The sequence below is a fragment of the Malurus melanocephalus genome, unplaced genomic scaffold (assembly GCF_030028575.1).
Source record: "Malurus melanocephalus ecotype Western Australia unplaced genomic scaffold, MMel_1.1 scaffold_14, whole genome shotgun sequence".
NCBI lineage: Eukaryota > Metazoa > Chordata > Aves > Passeriformes > Maluridae > Malurus > Malurus melanocephalus.
Genome location: NW_026623246.1, coordinates 1,100,207 through 1,114,981, shown reverse-complemented (window position 1 = coordinate 1,114,981; position 14,775 = coordinate 1,100,207). Strand labels below are relative to the sequence as shown.

Sequence of the window (14,775 nt, the reverse complement as noted above, 5' to 3'; positions counted from 1 at the left end):
CATAAAATTTTGTTTACATTCCTATTCATTTGCAGAGAAAGTCCAAACCGTGAGGTACAAAGAATACCTAAGTACGGAAGTCAGAAGTGTTTAGGTATTATCAGCTAATACCTAGAGAATACTCTGGAAAAAAAGAAGGCTTTGGGGTGACCCAGTTGCAGCCTTCCAGTACCTTGAGGGAGTTTACAAGAAAGACAGAGAGGGACTTTTTACAAGAGCATGTAGTGACAGGACAAGGGCAAATGGATTCAAACTGAAAGAAGAGTTTTAGTTTAGATATTAGGAGGAAATTCTTTATGATGAGGGTGATGAGACATTGGAACAGATCTCAGAGAAGCTGTGGATGCCCYATCCCTGGAAATGTTCAAGGCTGTCTTGGATGGAGTTCTGAGCAACCTAGTCTAGTAGAAGGTGTCCCTGCCCACAGTGGGGGCCTTGGAGCTAGATGACCTTCAAGTCCCTTCCGACACGAACTATTCTATGAGTCTCTGTCTCTATGAATGCTGATGCCTCTGAAGTCATAAAATATATTCATATGCTGTAGTTCTGTTACTGCATGTAATGGCAGATCACTTGTATGACCACTTTTTCACTCCTTATCACATGGACTAAAGGCTTCTGAATTTTGATTACAGCTTGGCATTCCCAATTCTAGGCTCCGGTATTTTCTAATTGCAAAGCTTCACCAAGAACCGTTTTCCTTTCAAGCTCCTGGTCAAGTGAGTCTATTTGTATTACTTGGACTGACTTAATTCATGAAGGGTGAAGGTTAGATTTTCAGTTTAGTGGTGTGTGTTGATGAATGGAGAAGAGAGATGAGTGATACCAACCGGAAAGTTAAATTCTGTCTCCTTTTTTCAGCCTGGATATTGAGTTTTGTAAGGACTAATGTGCATGTATGTGGTTTAGATGGCTGTAAATAGTTGGGAGAGGTGYTTTTTAGCCTGCTAGTGGGCTAGGAAACAGGTCATACTGCTACATTTTTTACACACTTGGAAAAGTCTTTTTGCAAAGGCAATTATCTGTGGYTGTACCTGACATCATTGCTTATAGGTCAACAAATGTTGATGCTACTGTTTTTTGAAATCTTTGTGAAAATAACATCAAAAGGTTCCTTGGTTTATTCTGAGCATCTCTGAAGGAATTCCACCTCACTTTGTGGTTGTCAGTCAAGCTGTTTATTAAATACAGTCCTTTAATTTTATTTTTGTCACAATTTCTTCTTAGATATTGACAAAATTCCCAGATCAGGATCGAGAAGATTTACTCAGGAAAAAAGTCACTGACAGAGTGGATGAAACCAGTTCTTTGTCSTCCAAAGAGAAGAATCTGGAACAAAACACTGGTCCAGATTGCAGCAGCAAGAAGATTTTACCAAAAGGGGCCTTTCTATTTAAGCTTGAAACAGTAGAAGAAATGGAAAGGAAACATGAGCAGGATAATGATTCCTCTATTCAAATGCTAAAAGAYTTCTTGGAAGAGGAAAATGAAGAAATGAGTCAGTATTTCTTACCACCAAAGTCCTTATTGCGSTATGCTTTCTTGTTAGACATTGTTAAACCCACCTGCCGGAGATCCACATGCTTCACAAAAGGGTAAGTTGCTGAGAAAATGTCTTGCTAAATCATGTCCTGAAATTTTAAGTGTATTTTTACRTAAGTCCTGTAAAATCACAGAGAAGTGTTTCATCAAAAAATCCTAGGCCTTTGAAAGAAATCTCCTTACATCGTGTGCTTGCTGGTCCAGTGGAATGCCAGCATGAGAATCTGTCTGGCAGAACAACATGTGCCCACTCCAAAAAAGCATTCACAAAAGACAGTTGCCATTTGTTGTTGACCTTCACAGAAGCTTAATTACCCCTGCGGAAATATGGTTCCAGTAGACTGGTATAGTGCTGATTCATTAATGAATTTCTTTATATTGCTCAATGAAGTTACAAAGTGTCATGCATGACAGATCCATTCCTCATTAAATCTGTCTCCGCTGTACATTTTATTGATTCCTTGGAATTTTCAGCTGTGTAGATCAGAATAGCTGTAGATTGTCATGAAACTGGTTAGGTTACTGCATTTCAAATCATATTTGATGGAGCAGAACGTCAGTGCTTTTCTGTCTAGTAGTTTTCTGATTTGTACCTTGCAATTTAACGTTTGACTTCTGGAAGCTGGTGAGTGTTCTGAAACTGGTGAGGAGCTTTTCCATGGAATGCACTTTTAGTGAAACGTTCCAGTTGGAGCCTTGAAATATGTGGGAATTTTTATCACTGATAGATTTTTCTAATTGGTTTGTTTTTTTGAATTTGCTGAATATTTCAATAAAATGGCTTGGATGATGAGTTAAAGCTGATTGTAACTTTCTTTTAATTAGTAGAAATTAGACTACCAGTTTGGCAGAATTCCTGCAGTTTTTGATTTTTAACTTTTTGACAATAAAAAAGAAGAAAAAGATTTTGAAAGTTCAAAATCTGTGCAACAGGAATGGCCTTCCCCCAGCTCTCATTGATAAATATGGATGTGCCTTTTCTACCCTCCTTCTTTTGAGCTGTGGGGGAATCAGCATCTTATGAGATTTCTTTCTTAACCAGAATAGTCCAAAAAAGCCCTTAGGCCAGAATTGTGTCTCAAGTATCTTATGTAKGCCTTAAGTGTCATCAAAAGTAATTGGCCACTTGTGGTTTCACTAGAATACATCATGGTAGTTTGTGGTCATGCTTATCAAAATCACTTTGAAGGAGGCTTCTGAGTAGTTAATATCAAGCGGTGGGAAATTTGACACCGGGGAAGTGTGACTTTTACTCCTCTGCTGATATGGATGTAGTTGTAGTAGTTCTGATTTACCATCTTGCTTCCCCTTTTCAAGACCCTTTGGGAAGGAAGGTTGCCAGTGTGGTTCTCAGTGTAATCATCTCATTTACAGCTCTCCATTAAGAGAAGGTTTATTATTACATCTCATCAAAATCCCTTTCTGAGGCCCAGAATAAGTCCCTGCTGTATCTGTTCCAGCAGCTCTGTTTTTATGTTTCTCTCAAGCATGAGATTTAGGAAAAAGACCCCTGAATGGTGAGGAGCAGCACTTCAGGCAGTAGAGGGAATCCCTCTGCTGCTACGCCTGTCTGGTGCCTTTCTTGTAAGTCTCACTGACCATCAGCTTTGAGAGTTGGAGAAAAATTGTCCTCTTCTGTCTTTGGTTTTCGGATATTTCGAGCAAGGTTTATGTGATAGAAATAATCTGGATATGCCTTCTCCAGTCCTTGCTAATTCAGGGACCTCAAACACTGATATTTTGCTTTGCAGAAGTATGTCTTCTGAARGGCTTTGGTGGAGTATACAGCAAAATGTAATGACCTGTAATGCATAAGAGATCAAGCAGGTAATTCTGTGTGCCCTTTTGACACTGGATTCCTGGGCACTGAGTGAATGATTGCTGAGTTCCATGAGACTGCCAACACCATGGAGTATGTTTGCATTGACTGAAGTTTTGAGAGGAAATTGTCTATTTTAAAGGACAGAGGAAATGAAGATTATATCTAACTTCTCTAGGTATATAATCATTCTGGACATACTTTAGATTTTTGAAATGCTATTGGCAAGAGATGCGATACCATTCAAAGTAGTGTAAATATCAATTACAGAAGCAGTCTCTGACTTTGTAGAATTTAGCTTTTTTTCACTCATAATGTAGAACACAAYATACCCAGAAAAAATACATGTATGAAATGAAAAGGTTTTTTTWAATTTTATAGAAATAAAGGAGGGGGGAATCTTGAATCAGATAAAAATTGAAGACTGTAATTTCTTAAGCCAACTTCTTTCATTATACCTTGTAATGAAATGTCAGAAAATCAATACTTTTTTTACTGTGACAAAATTTAATTATATTCTGGGTCTAAGGTAGGAATGTTAACTTTTCTGTAGTCAGCAGTTTCAATAATAATGAATAACAATCCAGCTAACATTACATTGGCCATATGCCACAATTGTGTTAAAAAACCAACACACACACACACACACACATGGCTGCCAAACCACATGGACACCAACTGCAGTCTTTTTTGGGGGGGGAGATGAGTTATATACTCCAGTGCCAGTTATTTAGATAGAAGTATTTATTTCTCCCAATAAAACTCTTCAATACCACTTTGAAATTTACCTCATTTATTTATTTTGGCTCAGTTATATTAAACTGAAATATGATCAGATGCTATGTAAGAGGAAAAGGATGAGGATTCCTCGGTGCTGTGGGKGTTACATTGTTAAACTTCATGTTAGGGAATTTTCAGAATGCAACTAACCAATTAAAGATGATATATTTACARCACAGTTCGATTCCACATGTATTTAATCTGTGTCAGTGTTTAGGTCTTCTGATCCCGAGGAAGATTTGTGAGCACTTTGTTTTAAAATGAGTGCTCCTCTGGCTGTTACTGGCAGAACAAATTGTAAGCTTTTTCAGCTGAGGATGAAATACTCAAGATTGAGCCGTGYTGGGTCATTGTGTCTGTGCTGAAGAGAGAGTATTCTTTTATTCTATGTAGAATTAGGCTTGAAAWATAACTTGTGCCATGCTTTAGGAATGGGTCCCAAACAGAAGACCTTTATAACTGTCATTACAATTGTACAGATAAAACCAGAGAACAGTATCTGTTAACAATTGGTGCAGGCCGCATCCCTCTAATGCAGATCTTTTGAAGTTCTTCCACAGTGCAAAACTGTATGTTGTCATGACTCAGTCTCTGTCTCTTCAGAATGTTCAAATCACCATAGTCAGACCAACAGAGCATGTTTCTTAAAGCACATAATTATGTTTAAATGATAGCCTTGAAGAGACTACAGAGTAAWCATGTTGTTATGCAATCAACCACAAAGCATGCAGAACAGCGATCATAGGTTTCAGAATGTAACTTTGCTTACTGTTTACTTGGATTTAATATTTCTTTTCTTTCTTTCTTGTTCTGTTCTGCATAGTTGCCTGGCCATCTCCCTTCTTTAAGTGGCAAATCCACAAGCAAGCAAAAGTTAAACCTGACTGAACTGCTTTGTTCCTAATGCTTTGACTTGGAAGCTGGAGGCTTACACTAGTGGCCCTCTTTTGAATAAGGAGAGCTAATTTGAACCCCTGGGACCGTTTGACCTTTAACACATTTTACATTAATGTAAAATCGGTTGAGGCAATGTAGATGACTCTTTTTGGCAGTCCTATGCTTGAATTCCTTGTCATTTTTGTAGTTGCCTTGTATAAGGCACTATTGTGGATATACCCTTGTTCGCTTGTGAGTGCAGGCTCATCCCCAGAGAGCACGTTCAGAGAGTACTGCACTCCAAGGGTTAGTGGATTTTGTAACAAGGCCCCTTGCTTTATCTGTCCAGGAGACTGATAATCAAGGCAAAGGAGCCTTAAATAACCTCATTACATCTTTGCAGTTGTCAATGCTAGGAAATCCAATTAAAATATTAATTTAAGGTTGTTGTTGTTGTTAAGGTATGGACACTATGTGGAAGGGACTGGCTCAGTTCTGCAGACAGCAGTAGATGTCCAGGTAAGTGTGTAGTCTAACATACTAGAATGACTTGTTTTAAAACTTGACACTTGTTTTAAAGCGTGGGTTTTTTTCTCTCTTCTTTGTTATTCTGAATATTATAAGAGTGGCGCCTGAGTTTCCAATTGGTTTACTTTGTKTTCCTAAACAGAAGTTTGTTTAGACCAAATTGTCTCTGTACATCTCTGKGTGGAGAATATGAGTTGCTATTATTTTATTATGTGTCATGTCATACAGAGGCTTCACAGGGGTATGTGTAAACATTAAAAATTACTGCTTCCATGGAGAAGCTGCAGTACAGCATTGTGAATCGAGAGSTGTTTTCTGTACACAGATGAATTAATAAATATTGTCAGATGTTTAACCTGTTTGAACTTCAAAATTATTGTTTATCTGGGAGTATTTTGAAAAGGTCTACTGTTGATACTAAGTTTATTGCAAAGTGGTATTTAGGCATTGGGGAAGGTAATAAATGTACTGGTGAATCAACATTCAAAGATACTTTTCACAAAGCCTRTTTTGTACACAAGCCCTGCCTCCTGCACTTTTGTGCTGTTCACAAATATTATGGGTCATTTCTACACATAAGAAGAATGCAGCTCTGGAATTCAGGATAATCTCAAAGTGAGTGCATTAAAACAGCTGCATCCATACAGCTTAATTTGTATGAATGGTCTGCTGTTGAGTTACACTGAGTCACTGTCCKTTGTCATTAACAAATGTTTGTAGTTCTTTGATTGTCCCATTAAGTATTGGTATAGCTTGGAACTGGAGGAAGAAATGATAAACATCCTCATGGCTACATTGATTTCTTTCTTGCAAGTCCAYGTGTTGAGATGTTGGCTGCAAAAATAGAATGTAAATGATACTCCCAAGCAAAACATGCTGTTGTCTTTGGCACTGTGATAATTAAAGAAATGTTCTCTTAACATGTAAGTGTAAATTTTACATATTTGGCTCACATTAATCATATCTCTTGTCTTTTATATTCTTCATAGCTTGAATCAGTGTTTAAACACATTGACGAGTTACCAGAAGCAGAGAAGCTTATGAAATTGTCAACACTAAAACTGAGGTACTTTACCCCAAGAGAAATAGCAAATCTTCATGGATTCCCTTCAGAATTTGGTATGTACTGCTAAGTACCCATTTCTACATTATTCTKCAGAAATGCCAATGAATTTTCTTATACTGGGACTAATCCTTTCTTTTTATTTTGCATTTTTTTTCAGACCGCTCAGTTCTTATGTTTGTTTGATTCTTGTTATTTGGCTAACTTTGAATTTCTCTGAATTTCCACTAGTTTTTTTCATGTTTTGTCAGAGCCAGCTTCTGTGGTAAGGTTTATCTTCATAAGCTAAGAAGAAGGTTTTGGCATGCAAAATGCTCTGTTAGTGAAATACATTGAAGGAATACCATTGTTTATAGTTGAAACTATTTACTCAGCAGCCAGTTACTCACAACTGTGATAAATCAACATATCCTGCCAGCTTAGTAGGTCTGTTTGTGGTTCTCTGCATTTGAGCTGCTTGCTTTCTCCATTCCACATTTACAGCTGCTGACAGAAATGGAATTTGAGATGRTACAGACAATTCTTTGTTGAGGAGTGACCAATCTATTAAGCCATCTCTGTGTTCTAGAAATGGCAGCCCTAGGTCAGTTACCTCATTTTCCAAGTGTTTCTGTGAAGAAGGAGTCAAGGAACAAGACTCAGCAGTACCAATACACTGGATACACATCAAAAAAAACCTGAAATAAATTTATTAGAATCCTCCTTGTAAAAAAAGGCAAGCAGGAAAGTGTAACTGTTATTATCTGCTGAGGAACTGACCTGATGATGTCCCATCAGATTAATTTATTGTCACTCAGCAACAAAATCATCCATGAAATCATAGAAGGATTTGTGTTTGAAAAGACTTTAAAGATCATCTAATTCCAACCCACTTCCACTAGACCAGATTGCTCAAAGAGTAAGACAGCACTTACCTTGAGTAACGTTATATTTTCCTTTGACTTCCTCAGTTCTGAGGAGTGTCTTTTTTCTCKGTATTTGTTTCTTTCATAGTTTTAGGTTTTTTTGCATTTATTACYGGTTACATTCAAAATTGCTRCATGTGGAGAACACKATCAAGGTTGCACAGTGAAACTAGAGTTGCCAGCACTAAGCTTWCRTGTTTGTGAGTATTTGCAAGCATGTGCTGTGTTGTCACACACCAACATRYAGTGTTTTTTCAGAGCCTCTCTTCTCTCTGTTCTATTTGCAGAAAGCCTTTTAGCACAGCTCTGTTCCATATTCATGTAGGCTGATGTCAAGATATTTGAACTTCACAGAGCTGAATTTGGCTTATCATGCTGCTCAAGATCTCTTTTGAGCACTGAATTGTCCATTTTCTCTCTTTTTTAAATACAGCTGGAGTTTTTCAGCTCTTGAATCAGTCTGCAACATTACTGAGAAGTGCAGTAGATTAATGTTGCTTGTATTTTACACAGGGAGAACTGAGACAATTGAGAAATTTGTATTTGGAAGACTCCATTAATTTGGGGTGAGCAGTTTGCGAAACCCAACTTTTATAATTTCATAGTGCTTGGGTTCATACCATGCTTTCTGTTAAGAGCCCTTCTGCAGAGACACCTGGGAGGTTCAGTATTTTTGCAAACSAGAACTGAGCTCTGAAGACAAGTCAGGCTTCTGAATTTCAGGATTATCCAGATGATCACCATGTACAATGTGTTCATGTAGCAGACCTATCTTCTGTTGGCTGGGATTCCACCTCTCAGGGGACAGTACCCTTTTTCCAGAATTATGGCAGTTGGTATTACAACTTTTACAGTTTTTGCAGTTCTCTTCCCTCTCTATACTATTTTTTCAACTTTGATGACACATAAAGCAAGCCTCTCTCTCATTCAGTGGTTTCCTCTTGATTATACTCCTGATTCATAGGCAGAACATACTTTTCCCWCTACATTGAGTCACAAGGCTGACATTTCTTTGTGTTTAAAATATTTCCCATTTTTTGCTTAAAAAAKTGTTACTTGACTCTAAGCTGATTGAAATCTTCAGTGAATTTAGGTACTGTAATCTCARTTTCCTTTAAAATTTTGAAGCTCTGGGGTTTTTTGGAAGTGGATATATTTATAGCTGCTGCAAAGGGTGTTCCCCTGACAGCATTTCTCCCATGTTAAACTTCCAGTAATTATTGTGAAATATGATATTCTCAGAGCAAAATGTGTTATAAGTTCTCTGCTGTTCTGTGACAGCAATATTTAGGCTAAAATTTTCAAAACCCGAAGTCTTGGAATTGTACCCACTGCAAATATGTTGTTKGTCCAAAAAACTAAAGAATGAGGAAACTATAAGCTGAAAAACGATGTGAACAGACTTTCAGGAGCTTTGTAACAGATGCTGTTACTAGTGCAGCTACAGTATCTCAAAAGAAATGTGATCRTGTCTAAATGGTTCTGTGTTTTAAGAAGTTGATGGCCTTTTCCAATATGCGAGGTCTAGAGTTAAAGTCATTGTTCATTCTTAACATGACTAGATTTATTTGTGCTTTTAACATCTAAATGTATAAATAGTAATTGCACTATARTTCAATGAAATACTGGAGTGATTTGTCTTAGTCACTCTGGTGGGTCCCACAGCAATATTATTAAAAGTGAACGGAGCATTCTTGCACCTGTGACCTGCTTTCATGAGAGTAATGTCAGAATGTGTTTTCCGTTTTTCTTATTAGCAATTGATGCAAGCTTTTAGGGAACAAAAGCCAGCATGGGGCAGTACATGCTGTTAAGACCTCAATATCATCAAGTACTGTGTGTGACATAAATGCTACAGTGAGAGCTGTGCAGCAAGTGCCAGYATAGTGGGAGTTGTTGAATCTGACCTTCTGATATAGGCTACTCTGAAACCAAGAAGATAGAAGATGCAAGACAATGTTAACAGTCAGAGGGAGGAGGTTTGGGATAAAGGAAACCATGAGTTCTGAAAAACAATTCTTGGCTTTCAGTTCCCAAGAGATAGAAGGAGAAATTTTGACATTTTCASTATTCGGATAGGCTTGTAAGTGCACATAAGTGCATGTGTGTGTGCAGAAATACATATTTATTTTCATGTGCTCTTTTAAAATGCTTTTATTCTGTACCTTATTCATCAATGGAATGTGAAAACTATATCTAAGTAAGTTTGTGTGGGAGTGCAAGTAATTGTTCCAAAGAGAAAAGCAGTTGCCCAAATGTGAGTGCCAGGAAGCTGGGCAGAGTAGATGGAGCTGGCAGAAGATGTGTTTACTGAAGCAGTCCACATTCGAGGCATTAATAACTGGCAGAGAAGRATGGAACAACTCCTCCCAGACACCACCTCCTCCTCAGAGCCTCCTTTGACTCAACAGCTGTCCAGCCACATTCTCTCCTGAGCTCTGTGGAAGAGAATTTTTTCTGAAAAGTTGTGAAAATTTCAAAGCATAGATATCACTATTTGCACACACAGTGTGCTTATGCATCTGAGCTAATTGGGGTGGTGATGACCTCTGAGTCACAGTTTGGTAATTTTTCTTAGGGAATGATGAAATAACTGAATGTGGTCAGTTATATGACCCTAACAGTTAAGTCAGCACTGCTGACTTATATATGACCCTAACAGTTAAGTCAGCACTGCTGTCCATCTCTCACTCAGGTTGAAGCAAATGCACTTTACCTCACAGTTGGAGTAAGGTAAGAGTGCAAGCAAGGACAGAGCAGAGCAGCTGGCTGCTCAAAACTGCTTTGCTCTCAGGACCTTGGTACTCAGTACACAACACAGCCCTTTCCCAATATTTGGACTGGTGTAATTTTTACTCCTTTCTGCYAGTCCATGCACTTAATATGGGAAGGATATTTCTGATGCTGTCTGTATTTCTGAGTGTGTTTAACAGGGTGAGCATTTTATTACATGGAAAGTTGTTYGACTGCTTGATTACTCACTGAATAAGCCTTGCTCATCATTTCATCTGTGCTGGTGGTGTATTGCACTGATAGACACGTGATTTGCCTGAACTGGTTAGAGGGCATCATGTAGGAAGAACAGTATTAAGCATGTTGAGAAGTGCAGTTCAATCCATCTGTGGAATTGTCACATTTTCTTTCTGCTGTGGCCATGTTCCTCTGGGGATGTTATCTAGAGTAGCAGTTGTGCAGGGATTTAGTGCTGCTGCCCCTCCCTAAGACTACTGGATGTTTTGTGCTCTCTGAAGCGAAGGTAGATCAGCAATAGTTACACAAYAGAGGAATGTTTTGAAGCTTCTTGTGAAACCTTAGAGGTGGCAGTATTGGTAATAGAAGAACTGATCCAAATCCAATGAATTGGTTTTGTAACTTTGTGAATTTTGGGGGAGGGGCTCGAGGGAGGGTGAATCCTGCTGCATTCCCTGATAACTGCATTAAGAAATGTTCRCTGAAAAAAAGGGTCAGACTAAAAAGTAGGAACAAACCCAGTGTAGTGATGTTGCACTGTATGTTTTTGTTCTAGGTTTTCCTGAAAAGGTAACAATAAAGCAATGTTATCGTCTTCTGGGAAACAGCCTCAATGTACACGTGGTGGCAAAATTGATCTCCATTCTACTTGAATAATTTAGAAACTGAATCTGATGCATATGGACTGGTGACAGAAAATACTTCCATCTTTCAGGAGAAAGCTGATGGAAGCTGGACAAAAACCAGAGCTTACCAAGACATTTGTCCAGACATTTTGCTGAACATTTTTGATACATTTTTAATAACTGCCTTTCACGTTGGATTTGAACTGTACAGGTGKTTTATTTAAATGGAAGTTTACAGGATTTATTTGCTTTATTCAAAAGTTCTTTTTAGTTTGCAAAGTGAAAAGGAATAGCATATGCCAATACTGCARTGAAAAAAGACTATTACATTTTACCTTAAAAATGTTTTCTCAGTGCTGTACAAAACTGTATAAATGCTGTTTTAATTAGGTGCAGAGACCAAATTCTACATGTAAAATGTTATCATCTGTAAATGTAAGTGATWCATTCTGAAAGATTTACTGTATTCATAATGTGAAATTTTGATGTCATTTTTGTAGCTCATGAAACTATTAAATTCAGTATTTCATATACAATTTTTAAGACACAGTGTTGTCCTTACTTTGTGGTTGTTTCATCTTTAAATACTTGTAGGATTCTGGAACCCAACTGGATATGATCTGTCTGGTATGTATCTGTCTGGAATGATCTGTTTAGGTGCAGCTGAATAAAAATATTTCAAGATTATCACAGCCCTGACAATAATATGCCTGTTTCTCACATTATTCATGGTAAGATCATTGCTGTTTAGCAAAGACCTACATGTAAAGGACATTAAAAATATTTAAAAGGTCCATATTTAGGTTCCTGTGACGTAAGAACTGGAGAAAAACTATATGGGCTTCTTCTGGAAATTTCTTCACAGATCTTGGTAGTAGTGCTGGGGTTAGGAGGTTGTGTTGGGCTGAAAGCACTGCACGTGGCCATCCTGAGTGCCACCACTGTACAGTGCCTCACAGAGCTGAACACAGTGGGTTTTTAATCCAGTCTTGTGAGTTTAGTATCTCTGAAATAATAGAGAAATGATGGGAAAGCTGAAAGCCCTCCAAAGAAGCATGTGTTCCAGTTGTTATTTTTCCTTGGAATTTTCCCATTGGTATCTAGATTAAAAACAGCTTGAGTGAGGAAAAGGTGAGATTATACTTATTAAGTATCCCTTAGGGAGCTGATGTGCCTGAAAACAGAAGAATTTTTTAGTTTGATCATATTTCCTGTGCACCAAAGTAGTAAGTTAAAGTTGCCAATTGCGAAAATGAATGATTTTTCTTCCTGCCTCTCCCCTCCACCCATGGGATGACACAGAACAGTAATGGTATGTTCCATCTGGGCTTGGTAATGCAGGAGAAATTGAATACCACAGAGAACAGAGCTGCTGTAGAGATACTGCAGCTACCTTCATCTGCTGTGGTCCTGAAAACAATTTCAAAATTAGTTTGTGTAGATATTTTGTGCCATACTTTAATCTTACGATGACTCCTATGTACTTCTTCTTCAATCTTGATTTGCATGTTTCTTGTGGACTGTTAAACCAGGAAAAGCTTGAATTCACCTACTTCAGCCTGTCTTATTCTCCAAGAGCATATTGACACCTGAAAGAGCTCTGGACAAAGCCCTAGAGAAAGATGAGGCTGGCCTGTGTCTTCACCTGAAAAAGAATTTGAAAGAATTCAAAGTTGTAAATACATATTTGTGTTTTACTCCTTCTAACCCTGTAATATTGGTGCAGCTAAATTGAGTGCTGCTTATCCCCTTGGTTTGTCATTAATAGACTGATTTACTGAGTTCTGTTGGGTTGTACCTGCTTGACCTCACTTGATGATCATGTTGCTTCCTTTTCCAAGCAGTCTCCTAATCCTAAGTACTTTGCARTCTACATCATTGCTGTACTTTGCAACTTCAGCTTAAGCATTTTCACAGCAATGAAATGTGATTACCAAAGCAGCTGAAAGGTGAAGAAGTAAAATCTGCAAAACAGCTTTGGAAAGGGAGGGAGATTTCCAGAATCTGATGTTTGATTTTGTACCTCATTCATTTGCATATCTTAATTACATTTTATTATCTGAGTGAGGTGATGTGGTTGTGTTCCCTCAAACTTGAGAATTTCTGCCGAGAAATTGGTGTTATATTGGTGGTGTTATATTGTATTCTGTCATTTTTGAAGCTTGCAGATTGCCTTACGAAACATCCTCCCTATACTAGTTTCTATCTGCGTTAGACTAGGGTTTCCCTGTACTCACAAAGACACCTGTCTAGCAGTAAAATTGCTAAAATACCATTTGTTTAACACACTGAGTTTGAGTATTTTTTGRTGCTTGAAGTGGAGGTGCATCCTTCCATGCAGTGAATTCAAGGCTCCTGCTTAGAGACTTTTTTGTTTCACTTTTTACTGGCCCCTCACAGGACAAGGATTTTCAGGAATCTCTGTATTACAGTCTGGGAAAACACTGATCAGTGATACTGTTTCATAAACTGTGTTAAGGGAAAGCCCATTTTGATTCTGACAGAGACATTTCAGTAGAAATCTGTACAGGTCCAATGCTTCAATGACTGTACAATTATGTTTTAGCAGTTGTCACACATTTCTAAAATAAACAAAAAATTTAGGAAATATTTGTTACATCTCAAGGATGAGCTATTCAATTCTCAGCTCAGATTCTTGGCTGCTCTATTTGCTTTCTGTACTTAAGTGTAACACTTGACTTCATGTATAAATACTGCATTATATTTATTTTCCTTAGCAGTTTAATATATCTTGTCTCCTGTGTGTTTACAACCACTTAAATGTTATATTTTTTTATCTGCATGTTGTTTAAAGAATATGACATATTAGCAAGGATTTGGAGGAGATAAAGTAAAAATTGGTTCAGAGCGCTAGGCACTTCTGAGCAGTTTTTTATAAATACTGTATGAAGTTGAACTGGTCAAAGAAATACTCAAGGAAAAAGAATGTGAAACCATAATAAAGTAGACATAGAGCCCAAAATTAATTCCAGTAGCCATTTTCCCTTTATTTCTGCAAACATGAGTGTTGTAGTTTTACAATTTCATTAGAAGTTTATGAAATACTGAACATGATAGTATGTCAATTTAAATGTTATTGTGAAGAGCATGACAAGATTTCTGTTATTTATATCTTTAGTTGATTGTAAGGTTTGGGGAATTTATATAGCCATTTCAGAAAATAGTGGCCCTAGAGTGCCTGGCAGCCATCTTTGAAGGCAAGACAACAGAGTTGTTCTCTTTGACTTATCCCTACCTGGTCCTTCTGACAGTGGGAGGAAGCTGGACAGCAAATCTTCCAGTAAAAGCTCTGGTGAAGCAAGAAGCAGTGTTGGAAGGGTTTAAATCAAGTGAAACACACTACTTTTAGTGAGAGAGTTGGTGKATGGAATGTCAGATGTCCACTCTGGTTGGATATCTTTCACTAAGATCGGGGAAACTGCAGCAAAAAAGTTCCTAAAATCTCCAGTGAGGAATGTCTCTGATTTTAAATTCAGGAATAAATCCTGGAATCCCAACTTCAATGAGAGCATGTTTGTCTTGTGCTATTGTCCATGCAAATTTGAGTATTTTTAAATTGCTGCCTGGCATTTGGAAGCAAAGCATGTTGATGGTATTAATATATTTTCTCATACGTAGATAGTAATAAATAGTTTTGATTAGTTC

At 37.7% G+C, this 14,775-nt stretch overlaps 1 protein-coding gene across 2 annotated transcripts in view; it reads left to right on the top strand.

The window, feature by feature from the left end:
- Positions 1-11,818, top strand: part of TRDMT1 (tRNA aspartic acid methyltransferase 1) — a 28,962-nt gene extending 17,144 nt beyond the window's left edge. The window contains exons 5-9 of one of the 2 annotated variants that reach the window (XM_057383364.1): positions 636-719; positions 1,228-1,595; positions 5,479-5,536; positions 6,535-6,664; positions 11,040-11,818. In XM_057383364.1, the coding sequence (XP_057239347.1) occupies positions 636-719; positions 1,228-1,595; positions 5,479-5,536; positions 6,535-6,664; positions 11,040-11,140 (741 nt within the window). In that variant the 3' untranslated portion in view covers positions 11,141-11,818. The remainder of the gene's footprint in view (positions 1-635; positions 720-1,227; positions 1,596-5,478; positions 5,537-6,534; positions 6,665-11,039) is intronic. The other variant, XM_057383356.1, reaches the window with a different exon arrangement.
- Positions 11,819-14,775: the final 2,957 nt, after the last annotated feature.